The 27,559-nt window shown below is 40.6% G+C and overlaps 1 protein-coding gene across 1 annotated transcript in view; it reads left to right on the forward strand.

The window, feature by feature from the left end:
- Window positions 1–18,257: 18,257 nt before the first annotated feature.
- epha8 (eph receptor A8) overlaps window positions 18,258–27,559 on the forward strand; it is a 106,844-nt gene continuing 97,542 nt past the window's right edge. Inside the window, exon 1 of the mRNA XM_054617543.1 lies at window positions 18,258–18,345. Coding sequence (XP_054473518.1) covers window positions 18,258–18,345 — 88 coding nt within the window. The remainder of the gene's footprint in view (window positions 18,346–27,559) is intronic.

Consider the following 27,559-nt stretch of genomic DNA (forward strand, 5'->3'; position numbering starts at 1 on the left):
TATGAACTCTGATCTTTAGTTCTTTCCATAGATTTTCTATTGGATTCAAGTCAGGTGATTGGCTGGGCCATTCTAGCAGCTTTATTTTCTTTCTCTGAAACCAATTGAGAGTTTCCTTGGCTGTGTGTTTGGGATCATTGTCTTGCTGAAATGTCCACCCTCGTTTCATCTTCATCATCCTGGTAGATGGCAGCAGATTTTAATCAAGAATGTCTCGGTACATTTTTCCATTCATCCTTCCTTCAATTATATGAAGTTTGCCAGTGCAGTTTGCCACCTCCAAACTTCACTGTTGGTATGGTGTTTTTGGGATGATTTGCAGTGCCATTTGACCTCCAAACATGGTGTGTATTATGGCATCCAAAGAATAACATTTTGGTCTCATCTGACCAGACTATATTCTCCCAGTATTTCACAGGCTTGTCTAAATGTTGTGCAGCAAACTTTAAACAAGCTTCAACATGCTTTTTCTTCAGCAATGGAGTCTTGCGTGGTGAGCGTGCATACAGGCCACGGCGGTTGAGTGCATTACTTATTGTTTTCTTTGAAACAATTGTACCTGCTAATTCCAGGTCTTTCTGAAGCTCTCCACAAGTGGTCCTTGGCTCTTGGACAACTCTTCTGATAATTCTTTTCACTCCTCTGTCAGAAATCTTGCGAGGAGCACCTGGTCGTGGCCGGTTTATGGTGAAATTATGTTCTTTCCACTTCCGGATTATGGCCCCAACAGTGCTCTCTGGAACATTCAGAAGTCTAGAAATATATTTATGAGGAACAATGGTGATGTGTTCAATACTTATTTTACCCGCTATATATATATATATCATATAATGAATTGAGCAATATTTTAACTTTTTCTGAATCTGCTCTTATAATTTATAATTACGAAGTATGTGGTATGTGTAAATCAATAAAAAAATAAAAATAATTTAACAATAGTAAGTTTTCTCTTGAATCTTTTTGGCCATTATCTTTAGTAATAATAATGGTCCAAAATGATGTGGAATTGCATTGTTTGAAGTCAAATCTACTTGTATCATATATTCACTGTAGAAATTCAGAATGTATAAATGAATGCTGATGACATGTGAATAAGTCGCTTATTTTTGTCCCCCAATTCATGTCCTGATAACGGCTTCAGTCCCCGTTGTAAAGAGCTGTCTGATGGCAATGTAAAGGAACTGAACCCCACTTTCAAAAGCCACACTATCCCTTTAAGGTTGGAGCAAAAAAAAGTGCTTTCATGTCTGTATCTACTGTGTAAATTTGAATTCTGATTGGAAAGACAACTTATACCCAACATGCCTCGTCTTCACAACTGTGACCGGTTCTCTTCACCAAGACAAATCTCAACATCGTTTTTTTTCTGGCTGGATAGTCTTCAATCTATTTCTGTCTCCCATCATTCTACTTCTTTTTTTCTGATTTAAAATACAACAAGCCGCATGTCACACAGGCACTTCATGACCCTTGATAGCACACATAGGAGGACAGAAAGACAAACACACACACACACACACAGTGTCTGACAGGGTCTCGGCGGAGCAGTCCCTGTCAGTCCGTCAACTCTCGGGGCTTCCAAACAAGTCAAGACGAGCTCTCCCGGAGACAAGATACAAGACAACTCATCACTTTTGGCTACCCGTCTTTTGGGATGTTAGTGTTGTGCTGAAATGTCATGTTCATCAACAAAAAACAGGAAGAAAAAACGCCCCCCTACCAAAAAAAAAAAAAAAAAAAAAAAAAAAAAGCACAACAACAAAGGACTTTGGGTCATCATGTTGTAGTTTCAGGGCTGATTCTTGTTTTTCATGGAAATTGATTGTGAGGGAATGGTGTGTATTGTGAGAGGACACTTGAGGCTTAGAGGCAGCCTGCTAATTAGAACTAAATTGTATTAGCACAACAACAACACTGACCTCTCATAAACCTCTCTCTCTCTCTTGCACACACTCTTTGTGTTTTTTCTCAGACGTACACACCGACACATACACAAATATACAGTTTCTCATGTTCACACATAACAAGACACGCATACAAGCATGACCTCGTTATTGATGTTGTTCTTGGTTAAGACCCTCTCACGGTCCCTGCTGCTTGAGGCAAGTCTATAGAAAGAAAAAAAAACATAAACTGATTTTTACTCTACTCACACCATGTTTTTCTATTTTTATTTCGGGAACCTGAGTATTTATACACCATCCTCAGTGGATTTATGTCAACACTTACTCACTCATTGTATATAGATGGTATGATATATTGGGTCAAAGATGATCTAGAGATTTTTATCAGAATCACCACTAGCCAATACCAGTTCCATAAAGCTGGCGGTCAAAATACTCGAAATGTTGTATTGTTTGCATCTATATTCGCTTGCCAATGGTCATTGCTTTGCTTCTTCACCTGTATTGCCACCAACTGTTGATTAAAACCAAGCAGCAGGAATGTATATCTGGGGGCTGCTGTGGCACATAGGTAGATCTGTGGTTTGATCTAAGAAGACACTTTAACCCCAAATTGCTCCCAAAGGCTGTGCCATTGGGGTATAAATGGAGTGTGGATGTGAGTTAGTCCAGTCCTGATGGGCACCTTCCATGGTAGACCCTGCCATCAGTGTATGAATGGTGACGAACCAAATGCCAAACCATGCTCTGAAAAAGGAAGCCAGGGGCGGATGGATTGGACATCAGAAAGTTCAGGGAAGTCTCCTGAACAGCAGTTCCATTCCAGGGTCAACCTGATGGTGGTAATAGAGGTTTTATTTTTCAGTTTCTGGTGTCGGTAGTTACTGTTTGGTCCTCGTCCCTGGCAGAGGGGTCAGACCAGGCATAATTGGGTCCTCGGCATTATCAGATTATCTTTATACCACAAAAAACTGTACCAGAATTACTAATAATTACTGCCTCGGGCCTCTCCATCTCAAAGCCCCTAGCTGAATTTCAGTCCCAAAAGGAGGCATATGTGCACATGCACAATACAGTACAAACAAACTGAGTACACATGTCTAAAGCTTTGCCCAATTGTGCTTTAAGGTACCTTTCACTTCTAAACCTCCACTAAAGAGCAGCACACTTTTGTATAGGAAGCATCTTAAAGGGCGACTAAACTTTTTAACATTCAGCAGCAGCTGAGACTCTTAACTCTTGGACTTTGTTGCAGACCAGAACGCACAGTAGAAAATAGAAACATCAGCGAGGCAGCAATCAGTAGCATATGCAGGTAAATTAGACTGAATAATCAACGCTCATTACTCAAAGCATAACATACCAATCACACTGAGTTGTCTTTAGTCTCATCTGAGAGTTCTGATTTCACCGCAGATTACTTTGCTTCGAGTAAAACTATTTTAGCTGCATTAAGGTTGGCTCTACAACTTACAGTGTGATTCTGTTCGGTCCAAAGAAAGCATCACCGATTAGATGTTAAGGTTTTTGCTGAAAAGGAGGCTCATTAAATCCAGCGGACCTAAATGCTCTTCAAGATGTCGCAGGGGTTATGCGGGCAGGTTGAAGTAGTTGCCTGTAAAAAAAGATTTGCTTGAAGGAAGCAGACTTTTGAAGAAATGTTTTAACTCCTTAAGTTAAAATCATGATGAGCATTAACAATCCTAAGGGCTGGTGAAAGGCCTTCTGAACAGACAAAAAAAGGGCACTGTGTTGGACCGGACGGCTCAGCGTCTCCACATTGCCTCTGAAGTCTGCTGGGAGAGCAGTTTGGCTTAATGTGTGCTTTTCATTAAGATCTCTTGTAATACACATCCAACATACACACAATGACATTAACACAGATTCGCGGTGCTCGGCACACCTAGCAAAGTCCCATAAGATCTCGTTGCGATGTAAGGTAAGACGGATTGGGCCAATCGTTTTTTTATTGTTCAAAATTTTGCTCACATTCATGTCGTACAGAGTGCCTCTATTAATGTGTCAATCCCTTGGAAAATATCTAAAAATATATGCAAACATTAACTTTTTGATGACATAAACCACTGCAATTTCTGGTGAATTTGGATGCAAGTCTGGTACACCTTGAATACAGTACACACACAGTTGAGTACAGTATACACAGAACAGTGGTTTGTTGCAGCAGATGTCAGTCAAGGAACTGGCCTATAGATAGATAGATAGATAGATAGATAGATAGATAGATAGATAGATAGATAGATAGATAGATAGATAGATAGATAGATAGATAGATAGACTATCAAATTTTAAAATGTGTTTTGTAAAACCATATAAACTACCAAAAACAAAACAAAAAAAATCTGTAGCGCTTCAAGAACAAAAAACAAATATTGAAAATGGCAAAAACCAAAAACGGAAATTTCAACAAAACTAAATGTAACTGAAGAAAAATAACACCAAACGAAGAAAGATGCAGCATCACCGCTAACACCTAAATCTATCTCTGAGCACTCATTACATACCAATTTGCTCACCAAATATAAATAAACATGAGAATGTCATTCACTGCAGAGCTAGCTTACCTACCTGCCTAAATCTTAACACAGCCCAGTGTCTCTCTGATAAGAGGACACGATCGGGGAAATAATCTGTTAATGTTGGGAAACAGGACAACGTTTCTCAGCTCAACTCCACCAGCGGACTTCTCCCCCATACTGAGAAATCCTTGTTGGAATAACAGCACTGGCGGGTGGTGACTCAACAAATTTGGGAGAACAGAATAAAAACCGACCTTCGGCTTGATGTAATTTTACACTGGTTGGCTACTGATCTCTATGGTCTTATGTTCAACAAAATATAATGCAGTAATTCAATGGTTTATATGATTTTTTTAACAACTGAAGCAGCGTGACCTGAGGCTTCGCCAGCAGAGCGGAGCTCTCCATCTGCTTCCCAGCGGCGTCCCCCAGTCCAGAGCTAATCTCGCCGCTAGCCTAACAGTCCTTAGGGCTAACATACCAAGCTAAGTGTTACGTTGACCAATGACAATGACGTACATTTTTTTTTGTGCTGTGTTAAGTTTTCAATTTGCACGCAGTGTTAGAGAAATGAAGATGAAATCATCATTGGACTAATGGAAATATTTTTGTTTTATTGTTGTCTTCAGGGTTATAATAAATTAGCCATTATAATTTTTTGATCCCGTTTAAATTCTGATGTTTGTAAGACAACGTTACACAAATGTAACGTTGTCTTACCTGATTTATTTTATCCAGCGACTCTTTTTATAAGCCAGGAAGCGAAAGAACGAGTGAGACCTGTTGTTGGTGTGTGTACATCCTGGTACGTAACACACAGGCATTGTCACTTCAGAAAGATTTCATTTACGTGGCTTTTGGGTGTGTAGTCATTCCAATGACGTATTTTCAGTCATATACTTCAACGGTTTTATGTCAAAATGCAGCCTACTAAACTTGCAAAAGTGTTGTATTATTGACAAACGTCATGCATTTCTTATTCATGGCCAAATTCACTTGGATCAAATTGTTTTTTGTTTCTCGCCATTGAATATCATATATATTTTTTTCGAATTGAGGTCCGCAAGTGGTGCACTAGAAGGGGCGTGACTTTGCCTCACTATGGATCAGATGCGTTGCAAGTGGGTCCCCCCGCTGTCCGTGTCAAGGGAAAGTCTGTGTTGATTAGGTGCAGCGTTGGATTGCAACATGGCTGTGAAGAGAATAGGGTTACTGAATGATAAATCACAGCTGAGTTTTAAACAGGCCCTTTTATGCTATTTTCCGTGTGCATATTTTTATTTCTCAAGTTACAGTTACAACATGTTTACATGCGATAATGCTCATAATCCTCCTTGTTTTTCTATTCCTGGCTGTCCTGCAGCACCTCTTCTCACCCTCCCTCTGAAATGCTCCGTTGTAGCTCACTGCGAATGACACTAGACTCTAAAGCTCCTCTAAAAAAGAAGATAATAAAAGAAAGGAGGTTTGCTCCATGGTATAATCCTCAAACCCGCGATTTAAAGCAAATATCGCGAAAACTTGAAAGGATATGGCGTTCCACCAATGTGGACTATTAGAGAATTTTTTTTTAATAAAAATTTATAATCTACTGCCCTCAACCAGTACCGATCGATCCATAGCTGTAGAACCTGAAATATATTTAGATGGCTTTTCTCCCATCGACCTTCAACAATTGACTTTAACTATTTCTAAGTCTAAACCTTCCACCTGTCTCTGTCCCGATTCCGACTAGGCTGCTTAAGGAAGTTTTACCTTTAATTAGCAATTCTTTATTAGAAATTATCAATCTGTCTTTACTAACGGGCCATGTACCAAAGGCCTTCAAACTAGCTGTAATTAAACCTCTTCTTAAGAAACCTACTCTTGATCCAGAGGTGTTGGCTAACTATAGACCTATATCTAACCTTCCGTTCCTCTCTAAGATCCTTGAGAAAGCAGTAGCAAATCAGCTCTGTGACTTTATGCATAACAATAGTTTATTTGAGGATTTTCAGTCAGGATTTAGAGTGAATCATAGCAGAGAGACGGCACTGGTGAAAATTACCAATGACCTTCTAATAGCTTCAGACAAAGGACTTGTCTCTGTACTTGTATTGCTAGACCTTAGTGCTGCATTTGATACCATTGATCACCAAATCCTATTACAGAGATTGGAGCATCTTATAGGCATTAAAGGAACCGCACTTAGCTGGTTTAAGTCGTATTTATCAGACCGATCTCAGTTTGTATATGTAAACAATGAAAGCTCGATGAAAACCAGGGTTAGTCACGGAGTTCCACAGGGGTCTGTTCTTGGACCTATTTTATTTACCTTATATATGCTTCCCTTGGGGAATATTATCAGAAAACACTCACAGTAAACTTTCATTGTTATGCAGATGATACCCAGTTATATCTATCAATTAAGCCAGACAAAACTAACCAGTTCTCTAAACTTCAAGCATGTCTTACGGACATAAAAACCTGGATGACCTGTAACTTTTTAATGTTAAACTCTGAAAAAACAGAAGTTATCCTACTAGGCCCAGATCACCTTCAAATTCAATTATCTAACGATATAGTTTCTCTAGATAGCATTGCTCTAGCATCCAGCACTACCGTTAAGAACCTTGGAGTTATCTTTGACCAGGATCTGTCTTTTAACTCTTATATAAAACAGATCTCAAGGACAGCCTTTTTTCATTTACGTAACATTGCGAAAATCAGGCAAATCCTGTCTCAAAGCGATGCAGAAAAATTAGTTCATGCATTTGTTACCTCTAGACTAGATTACTGTAACTCCTTATTATCAGGCTGCTCTAATAGGTCTCTTAGATCTTTACAGTTGATCCAGAATGCTGCAGCACGTGTTCTAACAAAAACTAAGAAAAGAGATCATATTACTCCAGTATTAGCTTCTCTGCACTGGCTTCCTGTTAAATAGAATAGAATTTAAAATTCTTTTACTTACCTAGAAAGCTCTAACTGGCCAGGCACCGTCTTATCTTAAGGAACTTATAGTTCCATATTACCCAACTAGAGAGCTGCGCTCAATCAATGCAGGGTTACTTGTGGTTCCTAGAGTATATAAAAGTAGGATGGGAGCCAGAGCCTTCAGTTATCAGGCTCCTCTTCTGTGGAACCAGGTTCCAGTTTCAGTCCGGGGGCAGACACACTCACCACTTTCAAGAGCAGGCTTAAGACCTTCCTTTTTGATAGCGCTTATTGTTAGGGCTGGTTCAGGTTCGCCTTGGTCCAGCCCCTAGATATGCTGCTATATGCCTAGACAGCCGGGGGACTACCTAGGATACGCTGAGCTCCTCTCTCCTCTTCTCTCCCTCCATCTTTATGTATTAATCTCCTATTTATGCACATTACTGATTTTGCTTCTTCCCCGGAGTTCTTGTGCTTTCTCGCCTCGCAGGTTCCCAGGAATCGGGGTTATATTTGGACTGTCATCGTGCCACCTACTGAGGCCCTGCTGACACCCACTACTACTACCACTATCATTATTAGTCACATTACTATTATTATTGCCTGTACTATTACGCTTATTGACTTGCTTGTACCCTGGAGTCTTTGTGCTTTCTCGCTTCGCAGGCTTCTATAAATCGTGGCTGTACCTGGACCGTGGTCGTGCATCCTGCTACAGCCCTGCTGACACCGACTGCTACCACCATTATTATTACTAGTCACATTACTATTACTATTACCTGTACCATTAAGCATTTTAGCTTTACTTCCACCCTGAAGCCCTTTTGCTTTCTCGTTCTGCAGGTTTCCATGAATCGTTGTGGTACCTGGACCGTAGTCGTGCCTCCTGCTGTGAGCCGACTGACACCCACTGCTACTTCGATTATTATTATTAGTCACATTACTATCCCTATTTTCATAACTATAATTCTACTGTAATAATTGCTGCTGTTATTATAAGTAGTCTTATTATATGAATCATTTATGTCATATACATTGAATGTGTTGTATCTCTGTTATGCTGCTCATTCTGTACACATGACATCTATTGCATTCTGTCCATCCTGGGAGAAGGATCCCTCCTCTGTCGTTCTCCCATAGGTTTCTTCCTTTTTTCTCCCTGTTAAAGGGGTTTTTTAGGGGAGTTTTTCCTGTGCCGATGTGAGGGAAGGACAGAGGATGTCGCATGTGCACAGATTGTAAAGCCCTCTGAGGCAAATTTGTAATTTGTGATTCTGGGCTATACAAAATAAACTGAATTGAATTGAATTGAATTGTAGCGCTTGCTCCTCCCTCCAGAAAGCAAAATATGCCCTGATTGGTCAGTTAGTCCGCTCTGTTGTCATTGGTCAACGTTTCATATCTCAAAAAACTCTTCCTCCGGAGCTTCAGCTCCGTCTTTCTCTTTTGTTGTTTGAGGTCGGGGCAACCTAGCAGGAAGGAGTTTTACGTCACTGCTGTAATATTGTGACCTAAAGTTACGGAAGTGAAGGAGAGAGTTCAATCGAGCCGTTTCAGGCAGCTCAGGAGCTTCTGAGGGGGAGGGTAGCTCTTTTTAGGCGTGGACTAACACACTAAGGGAGAGGGAAAAAGTGGAAAAGCATAATAGGGCCACTTTAATGTAGCTGCATTCAAACAGTTGCATTAGCAGACAGGGGGAAGGTGCACATTGTCTAAAGGAACTGTAACTGTTGACTTTGGTCCCAATATCACACATTGTGTCTGTTAAAAATTTGTATAACTCTTTATTATCATCCACCATGTGCTACCCGATAGAACTACTTTTGCAAGAATCCCTCAGTGGCTGTATATTTTACTCTCTTTTTTGCAGCCTGTTATGACTAAACACGTCTCTGCAGGGCTACCTGTTGAGTGCAGCACCTTTGACCCCGAGCTGTGTAAGCTGCAGCACCCTGATGAGAGTTCACCGACCTCCGTGTTGGAGGGGTGGAGCAGAGAATTGGGGGATGACAAGCAAAAGAAATGAGGAGATAAAAAAAAAAGGTCTTTGCAGGAGATTTAAATAGTTTCAGGTTCTCTGTATTTCTCTGGTGCTGTAGCCAGAGAGGGGAGAGGGGGAGGGTTCAAAATGATTATCTGAACATGTGACAGGACATTGGAGTGGACGGTGGGGTAGCAGTGGCTGGCTGACTTTGTGATAGCAAACACCAGGTAGTTACCTTCATGTGGGCATGTAATAGAGAGAGGAGCCCTTTCAACTTGGTCAACTAGTCTTTCAGGTAAATAAGGTATGCCTCCTTTAGCCGTTCATGAAACAAATATCCTAGTTACAATCCAGCTGGCAGAATATTTTTTTGCATGTACGTTTCTGCAAACAAGCGGAGATATTGAGTTTAGGCATATCTGAGCCAAAACTACGTGTCAGATCAGCCTTTTAAAACGTCTGCAGAAATGCACAATGCCACAAGGTTAACATTGTGAAACAAATAAGGTTTAGGTAAAAACACTACTTGGGTATGGTTAGAAAAAACAGCATGGTTCGTTTTCAAATATAAGTACCATTACAACGTCACATTACAACATAAAATAACAATGTAACATAACGCAACAAGGTAATGCAACAACGCAATGCAACAACGTAACTAAAACATGTAACCAAACAAATTAAAGCAACAAGGTAATGTAACAATGTAATGCTAAACTTAATGCAACAACGTCAGGCAACAACCTCACGCAACACCGTAGTGCTAAACTAAACGCTACCAAGTAACGCAACAACTGAACGCACCAACATAACAAAATAACTTAACGAAACAACGTAACTAATCAATGCAACTAAACAATGTAACTACACAAGGTACCTAAACAACGTAACACAACAACGTAAAACAACAACTTAACACAACAAAGTAACGCAACAACCTAATGTAACAATGTAACATAACAAGACTGGAACATGGGAGGCATGAATGGGTAAAGGCCAGGTAGAAAACAACAATTTACTTCTACACAGCACTTTTTTAAATATCTCTTTTTAAAAGTAATTCAGTTTTAACTCAAAAATGTTGTATAGTTTAGTACAACAATCAAGCAATTAAAAGCTCATCAGAGAATAGATGGATTTAATGGCCATGGGAAGGCTTTTAATGTGATGCATCTGAGCAAAGTGTATTTGAAGATTTTGGCAAAAATGCAAGTGTCTGGGAAGTATTGAGCATTCAACTGGGTAAATGAGTCTTGGATTTTACTGCATGAGTTGTGTGAGTTTTTGATTTGAACTGATGTTTTGATATAGTGATGCTGTTGTTAAACTTTGTGGAGGAAGTATCTCTTTTAGGTAAGGAGACCTTTGTTGTCACGGTTAATAGCCACATGGTGAATATCAGGGAATGATTGCAGCCTTTCATCATGACTGCAATCATTCCCTGATATTCACCATGTGGCTATTAACCAGAAATCAACATCTGTGCAGAAGAGTTGCATTTTAATTGACAACAAATAAAAAAAACAACTAGGACTTGAATTAATTTGAGAGTGAAAACAGTAGAAGAAACTCAGAAGAGTGGTGAGTTCAACAATAATGTTGCATAAACAATGCTGTGGAAATATTATCGCACACCAACAACAAATAGTATCAACAGCAAACACAGTATGATCAAATATACTCAAAGCACAGAGGTTTATTTCACATTAATAAACCTCTATTTAAATCAAGGGATGGCCCAGGAATGAAAAGCCCTGGACTTTTTTGACTCAGTATAGATAAGTATATAGTATATTAGTTTAATATTAATGGATTAAATAAATAAAAAATGTTAATATATTAGTTATATAATGTTTGTATATTCATATAATTCTAAAATGATATACCCCTATAATATTGGTCATTGTACCACTAACATATTCAATTTGAAAATCCAGCCGTTTATGAAATGCACAGCAAACATTTAAACAGGCCCTATTATGCTATTTTCCAGGTGCATATTTTTATCTCAAGTTACAGTTAAAACATGTTCACATGCGTTAATACTCATAATCCTCCTTGTTTTTCTCATCCTGGCTGTCCTGCAGCACCTCTTCTCACCCTCTCTCTGAAACGCTCCGTTGTAGCGCTTGCTCCTCCCTCCAAAAAGCAAATTCTGCTCTGATTGGTCAGCTAACCCGCTCTGTTGTGATCGATCAACCTTTCACATTTCAAAAAACTCTTCCGCTGGAGCTTCAACTCCTTCTCTCTCTTTTGTTGTTTGAGGGCGGGCCAAACTAGCTGGAAGGAGTTTTACGTCACTTCCGATACATTGTGACCTCATAAGGTTATGGAAGTGAAGGAGAGAATTCAAACTAGCCGTTTCAGGCAGCTCAGGAGCAGTGATTCTGAGGGGTAGGGTAACTACTTTTAGGACTGGACTTCAGGTTTTACATTCTACGGACCTTTTACTATAACACACTAAAGAAGAGGGAAAAAGTGGAAAAGCATAAAAGAGCCACTTTAAAAATGTTGTAGGTATTGTTCCTTCATTAAATCCTTATGAAATTAAAATTATGTTTATCATCTAATTTGTTAGCGAAGAACTAACTTTATGATCATAACAATTCTTGCGTAGCAATGAGTTCGATATTTAGAAATTTCACCGTTGCGCGAAGGATGTGATTCGTGAATCAAGGATTTGATTCGTTTGTTCATGGAAGGGGACATTGACGAGCGCATTGACTACTATCTTAATGAAAAGTTTAACTTGTTTAAACAAGAGGCACCTGATTAAGCTAAAAGCTAAAGAACCGTGACAAACAGTTTAACTGGTATTAGTGGGCCTGTGGTCTGGTGCATAATCAATGTGGGCCAAAGACGCATCTAACACCCTCTTGTTTCTTTTGTATAATGGAATGGTGTAACAAATGTTATTTTTCCATGATACGTTCAGAGCATAGACATTACGTATAAATTATGAACTGACTTCACTCATTGGTTTCTGAAGAGCCGTTTAGAAGCGGATTAATTACACAGTTTAACCATCATAGAGTGAAATAAAGTATACTGTAAAAACATACGGTCAGGAGGTCGTCATTAATACTTTACTAGTCAACAATCCCTGATAATGCTACATTGTGAACAACAGCATCGGAGCTAACTGCTAACGATTGGAGGTTCCATTGACTTACATTATGATAAGTTCATTCTGATTTCGGTAAAAAATGGGTATTGGGCAAAGGAAAATTACAACGGTATCGTGATGTGTTTAAATGCAAAATGTAGTCTTTGGTGAGGAACTTAAATAAATACTGTTCGTTGAAGGATGTGTTTTAGCAGCGATATAAAATAGAAATGACATGTTTGGCTTTGTTTTCTCTATTTTGTTTTCGTTTCTGCTGGTTTATCCTTTGAATTGTGTTTTTATGCCAAAAACCATTATAGATGACAATAACTAAGCACATTTTTGACAGTTAACACTGACTTCGGGGGCGATTCGAATGATGTTTGTGGACGTTGGTGAAAAATAAAACAGTCTGGAGCCTTGTATACCAGCTGCTATAACAAAACATCTACAACAACATCAGCCAATATGGCTCATTGACGATCTGCAATTGCTGACGAAAAAAAAAAAGATAATCTGGGCATCTGTAAAAGTTATACATTTTTTCTGCTGATCTACATCTCCTGGTACTCCTAAAAGCCGGTGGTTAAATAAAGGGGCCCAGACAGTATCTGAGCATGGATCCTACTGGTAAGTGTTATCAGCATCATGAAATAAGTTAAAGGAAGGAGGGGAGATATGCTTTTTCTCATATATATGATTTTAATTGGCGATGATTAAAGTTATCAGGTAAAATGACACCTCTCAGTGTCGTTCTGTGTAGTTAGTTTAGAGTTGAAATTAATTCACCTGCTTTGAAGTGGCTCCGTCACACTGAGGGGGAAATGAATGGAGCTAAAATGATCAAAGAATTAAAAGTCGGCGACCGTGCTCTGTCGCTAGCGCGCTATATTTAGCCAACACGCACCGACGAGGCCCACAACACTAGGCACGCACTGACCCCCACCATCTGCTCGCCCAAAAGCACACACACACACACACACACACACACACACACACCTTTAGGTTTTAATGCCAACTGCTGCACAGGGACCCGCCGGTAAACACACATATGCAGGGGACTCCCCACATTGTTGCCGTGGCGATAGAGTCGTTAGTAAATTTCCTCATTATGGCGGATGCATATACTGTACGCATATACAACAACAACAAGGCTTCTCAAAGACTCGCTGTGAGAGCAGGGAGCTATGGGGAGCCATTTTAATGAGCTTGCGTGTGTGTGGGTTTGTGTGTGTGTGGAGGTTCAGCCAGTGTTTATAATAACACATCTATCACACATTGCTCTCACTCACGCTACTTCAATTATGTTAAAAGGACAAAATGACCCGACAACATTAGCATTGCTCCTCTATGTGGTCACATTTATATTCACTCTACCATTCTCGGAGTACTGTCTCTGCCACCTCCCGTATCCGGAAACGAGAGAGAAAGCCTTGACAGGGCTGCCTAAAACTGAGATTTGACACAGATGCCTCTCTGCGTAGGAAATCAATTACCAGAGGTGCGAAAGGTGACTGAGACAGAAGATTCTTTTGGGGATAGTCATTTTAAATTCTTGTTTCCATGTGATACAATAAAAGAGATCATGTTTGGGTGCAAAAACAGAACATTTTGTATTTGTATTTCATAACGAGTAGCTCCAGGCTTAATGGAAGGTCATTTGTACAGCTAAAAAAACGCTTTTTCCAAAAACCTTCATGCTATGCTATTAATGGGAAGACTATAGATTTAATTCCTCTGCTACTGAACCCTCTTTTATCAGCCTGCTCTCTTACAAAGCATCCTTTTTTCTTCTCCAAATCCCCTCTGGTCGTGTGTTTACATCAGAGACATTGACATAAATCAGTGATTATTCGTGTTGCGTTTAAGGGTTCAGGGAGCGTTCTCTCGTGGAAGACGGGCGGTGGGGGGGTGAAGATGACAGGCACGCAGCCTATTAGACAGGCAGACTGACAGTGCAGCCTAGTGGCAAAGCGGCAGAGCCTCACACGCTGCGTATCGGGGACAAAACAGCATGCAGGGAGCAGCGACGTCTTGCATGATGCGTAACCCTTTCGCACTTTTGTGTGTTGGTTTGTGTGTGTGTGTGTGTGTGTCTCCACCCTTCGCAGAGACACTGCACGAAGGCACAAGGCTCCCCTATACATGCTGTGGAGGAAGCATTCTGAACTCACACAGAAACCCCTGTGTCTCTGGGCCTGAGGGGGGGGTTTGGCAGGAGCAGCGCTGCCTCGATTTGGCCTGGACACTCGTCTCAACTAACCCTCCGTCTCCCTCACTAAGCGGGGGCCAGCTGCATGTATACACTCACACTCAATATTCTGGGACATTCCTCACTTATAGTCTTAAGATATTTTTGTGTGATTTGTGTGTGTGCTTGCGTGAGAGGAAAATCAAGCGCTCCCTTCAGTGATGCTTCAGCGGCGGCATTTTGTCGTGATGGCAGCCGAGCGGCGACAGTGTTGTTTTGCCACGTCCTGGGGCTTACGGGGCGTACAGTGCAGTTTGGAAACTGGGCTCGGCAGCAGTGCTGGCAGACCTCTGAGCAGCGCTGTGACACACACACACACACACACACACACACACACACACACACACACACACACACACACACACACACACACACACACACACACACACACACACACACTTGCTGCACACAGAATCACAGTTACAACTAGAGAGAGCAGCTGGCCATTTTCAACAGAGATGTCTCGGTAAACACACTAAAAAACCCTCACAAGGAGAAAAACATACAGCAACACAATTACTTTTGTATTCACAAAGCCTTTCAAATTATTAAATGCCTTAAACAATTCTAAATGGTATTTTAAAACCAACAAAAGTACAAGCAGCCTAATTATATTAATTTAATATTATTTTCATTATTATTTTACAATAAGTATTTACTGGTATTATTAACACCAAGTACAATATTATTATTATTATTATTATTACTGGTCATTTTATTCATATTAAAATGTTATTTTTATCAACTCTATTAATTACTGTTAGTATTAATAGTAAAATAAGTACACTTTTATTTGTAGTCGTATTCCAATTAGTATAGATAAAACATATCTTCATGATTAATATTTACTAGTAGTTTTAATAGTGAACTAAGCACAGTATTATTATTATTAGTAATATTTAATTACAGTTGATTAAACATATTTATTATTATTTTCATCATTATTGTTATTGGTTGTTTTATAGTATTAATAGCAGTAGTTGTGGTAATGACAGCACAAATATTTGCAATTAACCCTGATGTCTAGATTCCAAGTAGTAGTATTATAACCATTATTACATATATTATTATTAGTGGTAGTACTATTAGTAGTTTTTTTTTTTTTTTTTTTTGTCATTGTAGTAGTTTCGTCAGTAGTAAAAGTATTTGTGGGAGCAGCAACACAAAGTTAGATGAATTTCATGATTACATTTTATTAGCATAATATTATAACTATCTTTAGCATCAATGAAAAAAGTAATAATGTTTTATTACTACTTGTAGTGCTAGTAATGTTAGCACTAGCAGGTAGGGGTAGCAGTAGAAGTTAAAGTAGCAGTGCCAAATAAATACAAGTAACACTATTGTGTCCTAGTAGCATTAGTAGTAATACTAAACTAAGTAATTATTATTTATCATGAATCACATTGGTAGTGTAATAGAAGTGTTGCAGTGGTTGTGAGACGTAAAAATTACACACTATTATACACACATAACATACTATTAGTATGAGTAATATTGGGGCGACGGGTATTTGGGGCAACTGGGGCAAAGCCGGCCATCTGCTGGCACCAGGAAAAAAAAGTGGTTTAAGTAATTACTGGGTAATTTAGAAAGGAATGTAATGAAAATGTATAATTGGGATTATTCCATGACATAAAAGAAAGCACTTGTAAAAATAATCGTATTTAAGGTGGAGTGGTTCTCTGGGTAAAAATGGCTAACTGCTAGCTTGTCAGAAAAGAAGTTGTCTTGCTTCCCGCGTGTGTTCTTGGTAGGTGATGGTACCTGGTAAAGACAACACATTCAGCATCTCAAGCATCTTTTTGGAAGGATTACCAAACATGAAACCAGCAGGATAAAAGGATAAAATTGGGTTTGCTCTGCAGAGCAGAAATAGCAAATTGTTCCAAATTGTAAAGTTGTGCAATTTTCAATTTTTGCATCTGTCTAAATTGTTTCCTCACCATGTTTTTCTGCCTTTGATCATTATTATACTAGCAGTTGTAGTATTATAAGCAGTAGTAGTAGAAGTATAGAATTAAAAGTAGTTGTAGTAGTAATACAAACTGGCAGCAGAAGTTTTAGTATTACTATAAACATTTACCTGGTAGCATAGTAGCAGTGTAACAGTATATTTCGTTGTGCTTCAGAGTTCATTTTTGACATTAGGAATGGAAACTAACCTAAAAATTATTTCGATCATATCACATGATTCTCATGAGGAGACCCAGAACAGCTACCACACCAAACTTGAGGTGAGACTGTTTTATCAACCGTTTACAGGATCAGTTTTAAAAAGAAAAGTCTTCTATCAGCTTTTTAAACTAGGAGTAATGATTTTACTTCAACACAGCTCAGGTCACTTTGCAGCAGTGTGTGAATGAAGATGTGTGTGTGTGTGTGTGTGTGTGTGTGTGTGTGTGTGTGTGTGTGTGTGTGTGTGTGTGTGTGTGTGTGTGTGTGTGTTTGTGGGTATTACTCATGTTGTGGGGACCTCTGTGTACACAGCCACATTGTGGGGACCCGCCTTCCTTTTATGAACAAAATGCATGTTCCTGCAACGTAAATCATTACACTTTAGGGTGAAGGCTTGCTTTAAGGTATAGTTAGGTTTAGGTTATGGTACGTCTCGAGAAAAAGAATGTAAGTCAATGCAATGTCCTCTAAAGTGATGGAAACACTATGCTGTGTGTGTGTGTTGCAGCATAACCAGAGAGAAAAACCAATTGATCCGGACAGGTGCTGTGATCTGGCACATTTGCAGAGTTCCCCACTATCACACGAATCAATAAATGATCATAGTCCTTGAATAACACACACACACACACACACACACACACACACACACACACACACACACACACACACACACACACACAGCACCATGTGAGGACACACTCCTCTGCACCTGGACATACTGTAGATAATAGCTTTATGAATACAATACAGGGGATCGATAAGCGATCATTGTCCTTGAGCCTCGCCGACATGCTGCGGTTCATCCCATCAGTCAGATATTTGCCACTGGGTAGGTTAGAGTGTGTGTGTTGGGGGGAGCCAATGATGACAAATGGGGGTAAAGAGAGAGAGAGACAGAGGGAGGGTGAGGCTCATGACCCAGAGAGACAAACTGAGAGTGAGAGTTGGCCAGGCAGGTAGGACGGGAGGGTGTGGCGACGGAGAGAGCACTTAGCGTGCAGCGCCGGCCGATCCTGCGCTCCAATTGGCTGTTGAGACTTTGACAAACACGCTTGGTCCCTCCCCCTCCACCGGCTGCCTGCCGAAAGTGTATGTGTGTTTGTGTGTGTGTGCGAGGGAGCCCGGCAGACTGAAGCGAGCCACAGAGGCAGGCTCTTACTCCAACCCAATGAGCTCGCAGCCCTCACACACACACACACACGCTCTCGCTCGCCTCACTGCTGGCTCTCGCTTCAAACCCTGGGACACGGGAGGAGACGAAGGAGAGGGAGAGCAGAGAGAGAGAGGCAGCGACTGGCAGAGAGGGAGAAGGGAGTAAGAGAGGAGAGAGGTGGAGAGAGAGGCAGAGGGAGACTGGCGGGGTGCGAGGGAGAACACCATGGCTTCAGATCCAGGGCTGGCTGCGATGCTGCTATGGACTATATCACTACAGGCTCTGGGCACCACAGGAACTAACAGCAACGAAGGTAAGTGTGTGTGTGTGTGTGTGTGTTAAAAAATACATCATCTCTGACTTTGACAGCCGAGGGGGATTAACTTCATACATGTGGAGCTCCTGGAATACACCAACGCATGGCACGCACAGAGATACTTGAGATAGTGCGTTTGCGTGTCACAATCCGGGGGGCACGACATCAAAGTTCCCCTCGCACAGCAACTCAAGAAAAACTAGGTGACGTCTGTGTGTGTGTGTGTGTGAACTCGTTTTGACATCGCCCATATTTGCCCGGGGTTGCGTGTCGGGCCGCAGTAAACGGCGCATGTATCTGCTGTGAGGTTAGGCGGTGACGCCAAAAGTGTGCATGTCTACGCCTTTTTCCGTTCCCGATCCAAGGTGAACGTCTTCTTTTCAGCTTCTTAAATGGTGTGTGTGTGTGTTTTTGCGAGCATGTGTCGGTGCTCTTGTCGCACACGGCACACTTTGCTCCCTTAAGCCCCGGCCTGGGTTTGTTTACCTCAACCCTTCTGTCCTTTATCTTTCCACCGCGAGACGGGAAACTGTTGTTGTCACTTGTTCAACTAATGCCACACACACACACACACACACACACAACAAAGTCCCCCGGCGCCTTTTTTCCTTTATGTTTGTGTGTGTGTGGGTGTGTGTGTGTGTGTGTGTGTGTGTGTGTGTGTGTGTGTGTGTGTGACAGGGTCCTTGACATAGGTCTGGTCTCACGAGGTAGAGTGACAGCAGTGATTCCACTGTTAGGGCCTTCTTCGTCCCCTGACAGCAACATTCAGCTTTCCGCTGTAGGTGGGGTAGGGGTGAAAAAAAGCAGAAAAAGAATAAGATCAGAAAAAAGAGAGAGACCAGGTGGGATCACATCAGCAGTGGAGAGGTGAGGGCAGCACTTATCCTTTATTTAAGCTCAGTAAAGTCGGGACGGGAGAGTAGGGCCGCCTCGGGTCAGACGGAGCGGGGAGCGAGACGGACAGCCCGCTGGCTCCAGTCGAGACGTGCTCGTGCTTGTCGCCTCAGCGACGACCACGCGCAACATTACCACCCTGTGTTTTTGCATGTCGGGCTTTGTTTCCTTCTCCTCGCCGCTGCTCCTGTTTGGAACTGTGAATACGCTCACCGACTTCCACGTCAAGCATCCTAATCTTCCTCTCCCTCGTTCCGTTTCATTCGACCTCTCCCCTGATGAACGTCGCTTATTTGGCCGTTTGACGATTTCAGTGTGATTGGATAAATAACGCGCAATGCGTTCACCTGCATTCCGCTTACCGAGTTTCTGAACTTGCTTTATTTTATTCGCATTGAATATAGAGCGCACCCTCCAAGATGTGTAAAAAAGGGTTCCTAAAGAAAAGTGTGTGTTTACCGTCCCGTCATTCTTTAGCAGGAATGATTGTGTTTCCATCATATCAGACTGCAGGTGGGATTGCCGTGTCACTGATCAGTTAGAAGCATAAAATGCTTGTAAAAACCAAAATCTCAGACAAAATCTTTGCATTCATTTTCATCAAATTTTTGTTAGAATTGATACGGATTTTTGTCAGTATGCCATGTTTAGATATATAAGTCTTACATACGCATTTAATCCAGATTGTGAGGTGCATTTTGAAACGGAAATGATCCACTGAAGCTGCTTATATTTTCTTTCAATACTTAGTTTTTTTCATTTCCAATTGAGTTTTCTTATTTTTGTGTGGCATTTTTACCTTCAAGACAGTATAGAGAGAGAGAGAGAGAGAGAGAGAGAGAGAGAGAGAGAGAGAGAGAGACAGGAGAGGTAAGTGACATGCAGCAGAGTGGCTCGGCTGGAATCAAACCGGGGGATGTTGCGGTACGTCATACCATGATGCTCCTACAGACCCATTTTATGCCAAAAAACGTTCCTAAAAATGATTGGGGGTTGGAGATCCCCCTTAAAAGAGACAATTAGACTGTTTTGTGACACTAAAACTGAATCCCATTTCAGGGATTCTCATTTTCCTTCTAAAAACAACTTGAACCTTTACAGAACATATTCACAAATTATTATTTGCATGTCTTTTGAATTGTCTGACATGCGTCCTTTTAGCATGGGACTTACTACAGGATCTATCATAAAAGACGTTGTAAAGTAGTCAGCAAACTCTTATTTATTCTGTCATGAGATAAAACTGAGAAGCTTAAAAAGATATATATGGTCCAAATAAGGTATACAACGTTTTAATTAATGGGAATGAATAAATTGATTTCTATTAACACTAGTTTATCCTTTAAACTCTCACTCTATGAGAAAAAAGTCACCGGAGGTATGTGATGTAACAAAATTATTGCGCACACTAATTTATCTAACATAAAAAGAAAAGAATCTTCAAGATCCTGCAAAAAATGTTTTACTTTCATTGTATTATGGAGGTGATTTGGGGCAAAAAAACTGCCAGCAAGCCCAAACAAATAGTTCATGTCTAAATGACAACTAATGCATTTTAAAAAAGATATTAAAGTGCGCAAATGTCATTTCGCCTCTTCGCTTTGGTTCAGCGGCGTCGCGACTCGTAGGGCAATTACGAATATGACATGTTGGTGGAGGAGATAACCTTTGGAATGAGCTGCAAATTAAATAGGTGGAAGAACAGGCAACTGCTCGAACAACCATGAAGGGGCCCTCTTAACAACACACACACATGTATAGAACTCTTAAGGGGCACTCACAAAAAAGACAGACGCTGTGTTTGTATACGTTTGACGTACGAGCAGCAGCCATGGCCAGCCATTTTGTTTGCAGTCATGTTTGCAGTCATGTTCATCGTGTGTGGACAAAAACACACCAGACGGGTTTCTTAAAAGGATGCACTACGCCACCACTACTCAATGTCACAACAAGGTTTGAATTTATATCATATATATGTATATCGGTTCACGTCTTCACCCAAGCGTCACTTAATTGTTAACGGAGTGCATTGTGTGTGTGTGTGTGTGTGTGTGTGTGTGTGTGTGTGTGTGTGTGTGTGTGTGTGTGTGTGTGTGTGTGTGTGTGTGTACATGTATGTCTTGTGTGTATGGTAAGGTGGAGGGACAGGACAAACTAGAATATTTTGACCTATGTAAAGTGTTTTTCTTCAATAGAACATGGAAAAATGTGCATCCATTATGTGGAGACGCTGTAATTATTATAAGAAAAAAGGGTAGCGGCTGGGTTCAGTGAAACCAGCAGGGGATGTGGTGGAGGAAGGTTAAAGCTCAGTTTACCAGCATGGTTCATTTGCAGGGACGGAGTTTAACACTTTATAAGCCGATGTAAAGCTTAACTTTCTTTTCGTAGAGGACATCGTGGAAGCCCTGTAGTACCAGAGGTAAACGATTAAGAAGGTTTTTGTTGCAAAAACGTTTTCTTTTGTAAAATGAAAAGAAAGGGCTTTACGATGCATACTGTCACTGTGAAACCCACGTATCTCCAAAACCTTTCATGAGCTAATAAAAACAGGTCTGTTTTCAGCTGTGAAACAATGCATTTTTCAGATAATCTAATGGGTTTTTTAATGTTTTCTTTCTTTCTCAATACTTCAAGGAAATTGTAATCCTTTAGATTATATCAATAATTTAATAATAAAAAAAAATGATAATAAAACTGGAGGTTCATGTTGTCGCTGGGCGGCGACAATGTTGAGAAAACCCATTGTCGATTTAACTGCAATCTCGCCGTTGTTTTAAGCACAACATTTGTTTTTCTCTTTCCCTATTTTTCTCTTTTTCTCTCTATCGTAAAAAGAATTACTGAGTCAGTCAAGTCGATTAGATTTTTTCAATTATTAATTTATTAATCAGAATTTTTAACAATTAAATGAATAAATAACAAATAAAACAGTACATAGGTAAAAAAAAAAAAGTATAACCATAACATTTTGAAATAATTTAATACAGTCATAAAATTTGGGTTTGTAAATTATGATGAAATGTTAGGAAATGTTATAGAAGGTCATTTTTTATTTAATTCCAGGATTTATTTCAAAGTGATTCTTTTTTCTCTTGCTGTATATCCCAACGCCATTTTCCCACCAACGACCATTTTGTTTTTCGTTTCATCACCAACTCTGACAACCTGACCCAAAGAGTGCAGATCCGGTTATGTGATTGGCTCTTTGCTTTTTCAGAAAAAAGCAGCAGCCAATGAAATGAGTGTCAAATGAAATGTATTTTGTAGTCATGAGCCCAGACAATTGCATGGTTATATTTACTATTTGTATGTATTTGGCACATAAAAAAATGCTTTTATTTTATAATGTTATTTCTTTCTTTATTTTTCTGAACAAAGGCTGTAGTATTTTCCTGCGGTACAATAGTACATTCTAAGGATTCCACTTTCTTAACTTTGTTTCAGACAGTTTTCTTTGAAGCTTTGAACTCTAAACACTATTGCATTAAAAAAGTCCTTAAAGTTCAGAAATAATGTTTTCAAAGGAGAATATCCAGAGGTGAAACATTCAATCTGTCATATCTCGCGGGACCAAAATGGCCACATTAAAGTTATGGGTACAGAATTCTCGTTTCAGTATTGAAAATTCAGATAAATCCCTGAAGGCAGTACAACAGTACATAATGAGCATGAAATGAAGCCGAACCTTTGCTGTGTCCTGTAGCTCCCATATTTGTTCTAATCAGGGGTTTAAGTCGAATTTGACAGGTGGGGAACCAATCCACAGAAAAAGGCGTTTTTAGGGTCGGGGCCAGAGTCAGGTCATATTGTCAGACTTTGAGATAAAAATTTAAATAAAATGGTTGTTGGGGAAAATGGCGTTTGTATATACAGAGAGAATCTTGGGGGAAAAAAGTCACTTTAAAGCTGGAATTAAATAAAAAATGACCCACCCTAGTTTTAAATATACACAAGTTTATTTTTTATATCACGTTTAATGAAGCGTAACTTACATCTGTTTGAATCTCACAAACATTCCCCTCACTCATTATATGCTGATTAGGGAAATAATATAAAAATCATAGGCACAAGTAACTGTTTTATATCGTGAGTTAGAGACAAAGTCGGCATGGATTGCTCACGTCTCGTCCACGTCGCGCTTCCAGGGACTCCCTATTAAGATCCAGTGTAGCGTTACTTTCTGATTGGTTCAGTGATTAACTCTATGGAATCGGTTGGTAGGAAACACCGGGTTGCCGAAAACTAAAAATGAACTCGTTTGACATTGTTCTGTGTAAAACTGCCTATCTGATTTATATATTATTTTACTTATTAATCTTTCCGGCCCCACTTTAATGCCCTGGTTGTTATATTGTGAATCATTTGCCTGTATGGAGGCGGTGTCTTCCCCTGAGCATCCCCTCCATTCTGCTGGGGCACTGTCCCTGACTCAACTCCTGAACACTTGTTTCACACCATCGCTTTTCCCCAGCGAGGACAGAGAGCATTCCTTCAGGTTGTTGTTAGCACCGAGGAACATGAAAAGACCCATGCAGAGAGCGGGACTCGCTGCTAATGAGCAAACCGTAGGTGGATGATAATTCCCACATACCTCTGCTGCAGGAGGACCGAGGGGGGAAAGAAGCACAGAGGCACGGAACGACCAATAGCACCAAAAGAAAATGTTGTTGTTTTTTTGTTCATTGTTTAAAAATTTGAACATGTAATTTGGAAGCAACAAGATCAAAGGTAATAAACAGGAAATGAAGAGGGGGGAAAGTTGAAAAGGAGCCAGGCTGCTGGGAACTGCAGTTTTTTCCTGTTTCTGCAATAAAAAGGCAGAGAGATTTTTTGTCCGTGGAAAAAAGAAAAGGGTTTTGATTTTGTTCACTGATACAGCAGATGATGCTGTTTGTATTGATCTCTCCTTTTTTAGTAGAGTAGAGTATACCTGCTGCGTGTTTAAAAAAAAATCACATGAGAGGAAAAATGCACAAGAACTTGTCATGATTAACAGCTTGGAGTGGAAACCTTTCTGCAACAGATTACAGAGAAAAAAAGAAGCATTTAAGCTCTTGTAATAAGTGATGCATTTGCTGAAGTGTGTGGTCCTTAGTGTTTTGCTCAAGGACACTTCAGCGGGCTTGCTGACGAGGAAAGATGTTTTCCTTCACGGTTCTCATATTTGAGCTCCTCACACCTTTATTGACTTGTGGAGCTGCCTCTCATCGCCTCCACCACACAGAGTACATGTGTTGGTGAATGTATTTATTGATTTATCTCTGAATGTTTTTGCTGAAGTATTTGTCAACGTATATGTGAATGTATTCTTGGATTTACAGGTGGATGTTTTTTTGTGGATGATTATGGGAATGGGAAAGTATGTGAATGTATTTGTGTGTGTACTTTGTAGAAGTCAATTATTTTCCTTTTTAATATTCTTCTTTTAAAGCCTTTTCTTTTTTAAAGCCTCACCTGGACAGATGTTGTAAATTAGCGTTTCACTGTTAAACACTAGACACAATGCATCTGACCCTTGTACATAAATGTACAATACAATTGTAATACTACTGGGATGTCCATATAAAATAAAATAAACTAAACTATATCTTAAAGTCTCATGCATCAAAAATAAACAGATCAACGGCCTCATTAGTCAGTCTGTCAGCGTGTTTCTTTCACACACACACACACTTCTTTTTTTGTTTCATTTCGCTCAATCACTTAGAGCTGTCAGTTCTCGGTCCATAATAGATAGAAGAGCATTAGGGGACGTGGGAGGCTCGAGGAAAAGTCTGTAAGGCGGTAGGACGTAGGTTTCATTTCATCATTGCGTGCAACACATAATAAGCAGGAGGTCCCCCCCCCAAAGAAGTTTGGAGTGTCAAACACTTCCTTTCCTGCTTTCTGGTGAATTTCCATGCACCGTTTTATGGTATAAATATTACAAAAATGTAATATAATGCAGTGAGACTCTCAGGCATTCTGTATCGCTTTTGAACATTTATTCTGAACGTAGATCTTCTCTCATTTAACGATACCTCCGACGAGTCAGCACATATGTAGGCATGATTCACTCTTCCCTCCTCTTTTGTGAAGTAACCTCTTTAAATGTGCATGTGGCACCTTTTCACGTCAAATGATTCGTTTGGTTTAATGTGACTTGTGTTCTCTGAGCAGGCGTGATACTTTGACGAATAAGTTAATATGACGAAAAATAAAGTCATAATCTAATGAAAATATAAAAAATAATAACCTGTTCTATAGTCCGCTGTGCATTATGTTATTGGTCAGCGCTCTACTCATGGAAGTATCCCCTTCAGACTGTCATGTGTGCTGCAGTGCAGGCTATAGAGGAAAAGAAACATGGTTTGGACGGGATCTGAAGCATTGCGATATATAGCTGTTCACACCGGAGACTCTTTTCTCTGCACCAGTCAACAAGCGATTCCGTCCCAAACTCCTTTCTTTGAGCGTGTGTGTGTCTGTGTCTCTTTATAGAAGGGGTTGCATTCCGTGCTCACAGTAGCAGTATTAAAATGGACCATTTTTGATCAGTGATCCGTCCCCCCTATGTATTAATTACAATGTTTTACGTTAACCATCGCAGTGTGAAAAAACTGTTTTATTGACGATGGTAATCTGCCAATATTCAGTAAAATATGCGATCAGGACATCGGCATTTATGCTTTTCTAGTCGCCGATCCCTGATAATGTTTAAATTGAAAGAAGAAGAGCTTGTTAAGATGGAAGCACCGCTAACGGCTAACAAACGAAGGTTCTGTTCAGTTACATTATGATGCGTTCAGGCCCTTTTCAGTGAAAATGAGTATTGGGTGAAGGTAAAATTATAACTTTATTATGATATGTTCATATGGAATCTCGTAAAATGTGGTGGTGAGAACCAGCTGCTATAATCAAACAACAAAGGGATCCGTATCTTCCAATAAGGATCATTAACGATCGGAAATTAGCAGCAAAAAACGTGATATCTCCCATAAAGTTTTTTTCTTCCTTTGTGCTGATCCGATACGTGATCAGATCTCTGACTCCAATCCATGATACAATCGGAACCGTGAGTTTTTTGATCCGATGGAACCACTAGCTAACATTTATGTATTTATTACTCATGGGTACACCTTTGTGAGCTTTATTACTTGCACTTTGCCACTTAATGACCGCAATTTACTTCTTTGTGTCACTTTGAAATCAATAAAAGCGAATTCACGCCTCTACAGTCGTGGCAGTGATTGTTGAAATTGTATTTATTTCTAAACTCACAAGCCATTCTCAGTTCCCAGCATCAATCCTGGGGGGGGGGGGCATAGACTGTATATAAAAAGTGGACACCCGCCCTAAAGCATACTCTGCTTTATGGTCTATTTGACTCTAAATGGACCATAATTTACTAAATGAACATCATGCTGTATTGAAGAAGACTTGAAACTAGAGATTGAGACCATAAACTCATGTTCACAATGTTTACTGAGGGAATAAATCAAGTGAGAAGTTGTCTCTGACTTTCATACAATCGGACTTCTGTTGGAACCGGAGCAGTTGCACCCTGCTGGTAGAGAGAATGTTAGTTTTGAGACACCTCTACATCGGCTTCACGCCTGGGGAGGGCCTGTATGTGCGGCGCTGTGGGAGCACATTAGAGGAACCAGATATGGCGTGAGCCGCTCCCCTTCTCTGTCTGCCGGTTTGCCTTCACGTGGGTTTTCTGTCTGTCGTCCGGCTGCCGGCTCCCCTCTTGCCTCCCCAAGGCACCAGCCTTTATTGAGACATCAGCCTTGTTAGCCAGCTGTCCACACGAATATATGAGCTACCAGATCAATACGGCCGCGTCTGCCAGTCCTCCAGAAGCTCGCCAGGCCTCAGTAAAGCAGGGGTCCTCTCTTGAGCCCCTTTTCCACCCATTAGCAGGACCTGACGCTGGGCTGGCCAGAGTTCAGCAGCCCCTGAGCCCGCCTCGGCTATGCCCTGTGATCGGGGCTGCATCGTTGGGTAATTCATGTTCTCGCTCTGCTAGCATAGCGGGGCGGAGGATCCTCCACTGATGTGAGGATAAAGCAAGAGTGAGAGACAAGGGAGAGAGAGAATGTGGTGGGCAATGGCTGACGGCTCTGTCACAGGCAGGTGTTGTGGCTGTGTTAGCGCATCCCTCCTGGAGAGAGATCTCTGTGATCTTCCCTTCGCGGGGACAGAGGAATGACGGAGATCTGGCTCTGCAGCAACAGCCTTCCTCTGTTACAGATGGACATAGGGAACACAGCGTGTGTTGGGAAACTAAAGAGAGGCTGCGTGATGGAGGGAAAGAGAGAAACAAGGA

Source organism: Anoplopoma fimbria, chromosome 17 (assembly GCF_027596085.1).
Source record: "Anoplopoma fimbria isolate UVic2021 breed Golden Eagle Sablefish chromosome 17, Afim_UVic_2022, whole genome shotgun sequence".
Lineage (NCBI taxonomy): Eukaryota > Metazoa > Chordata > Actinopteri > Perciformes > Anoplopomatidae > Anoplopoma > Anoplopoma fimbria.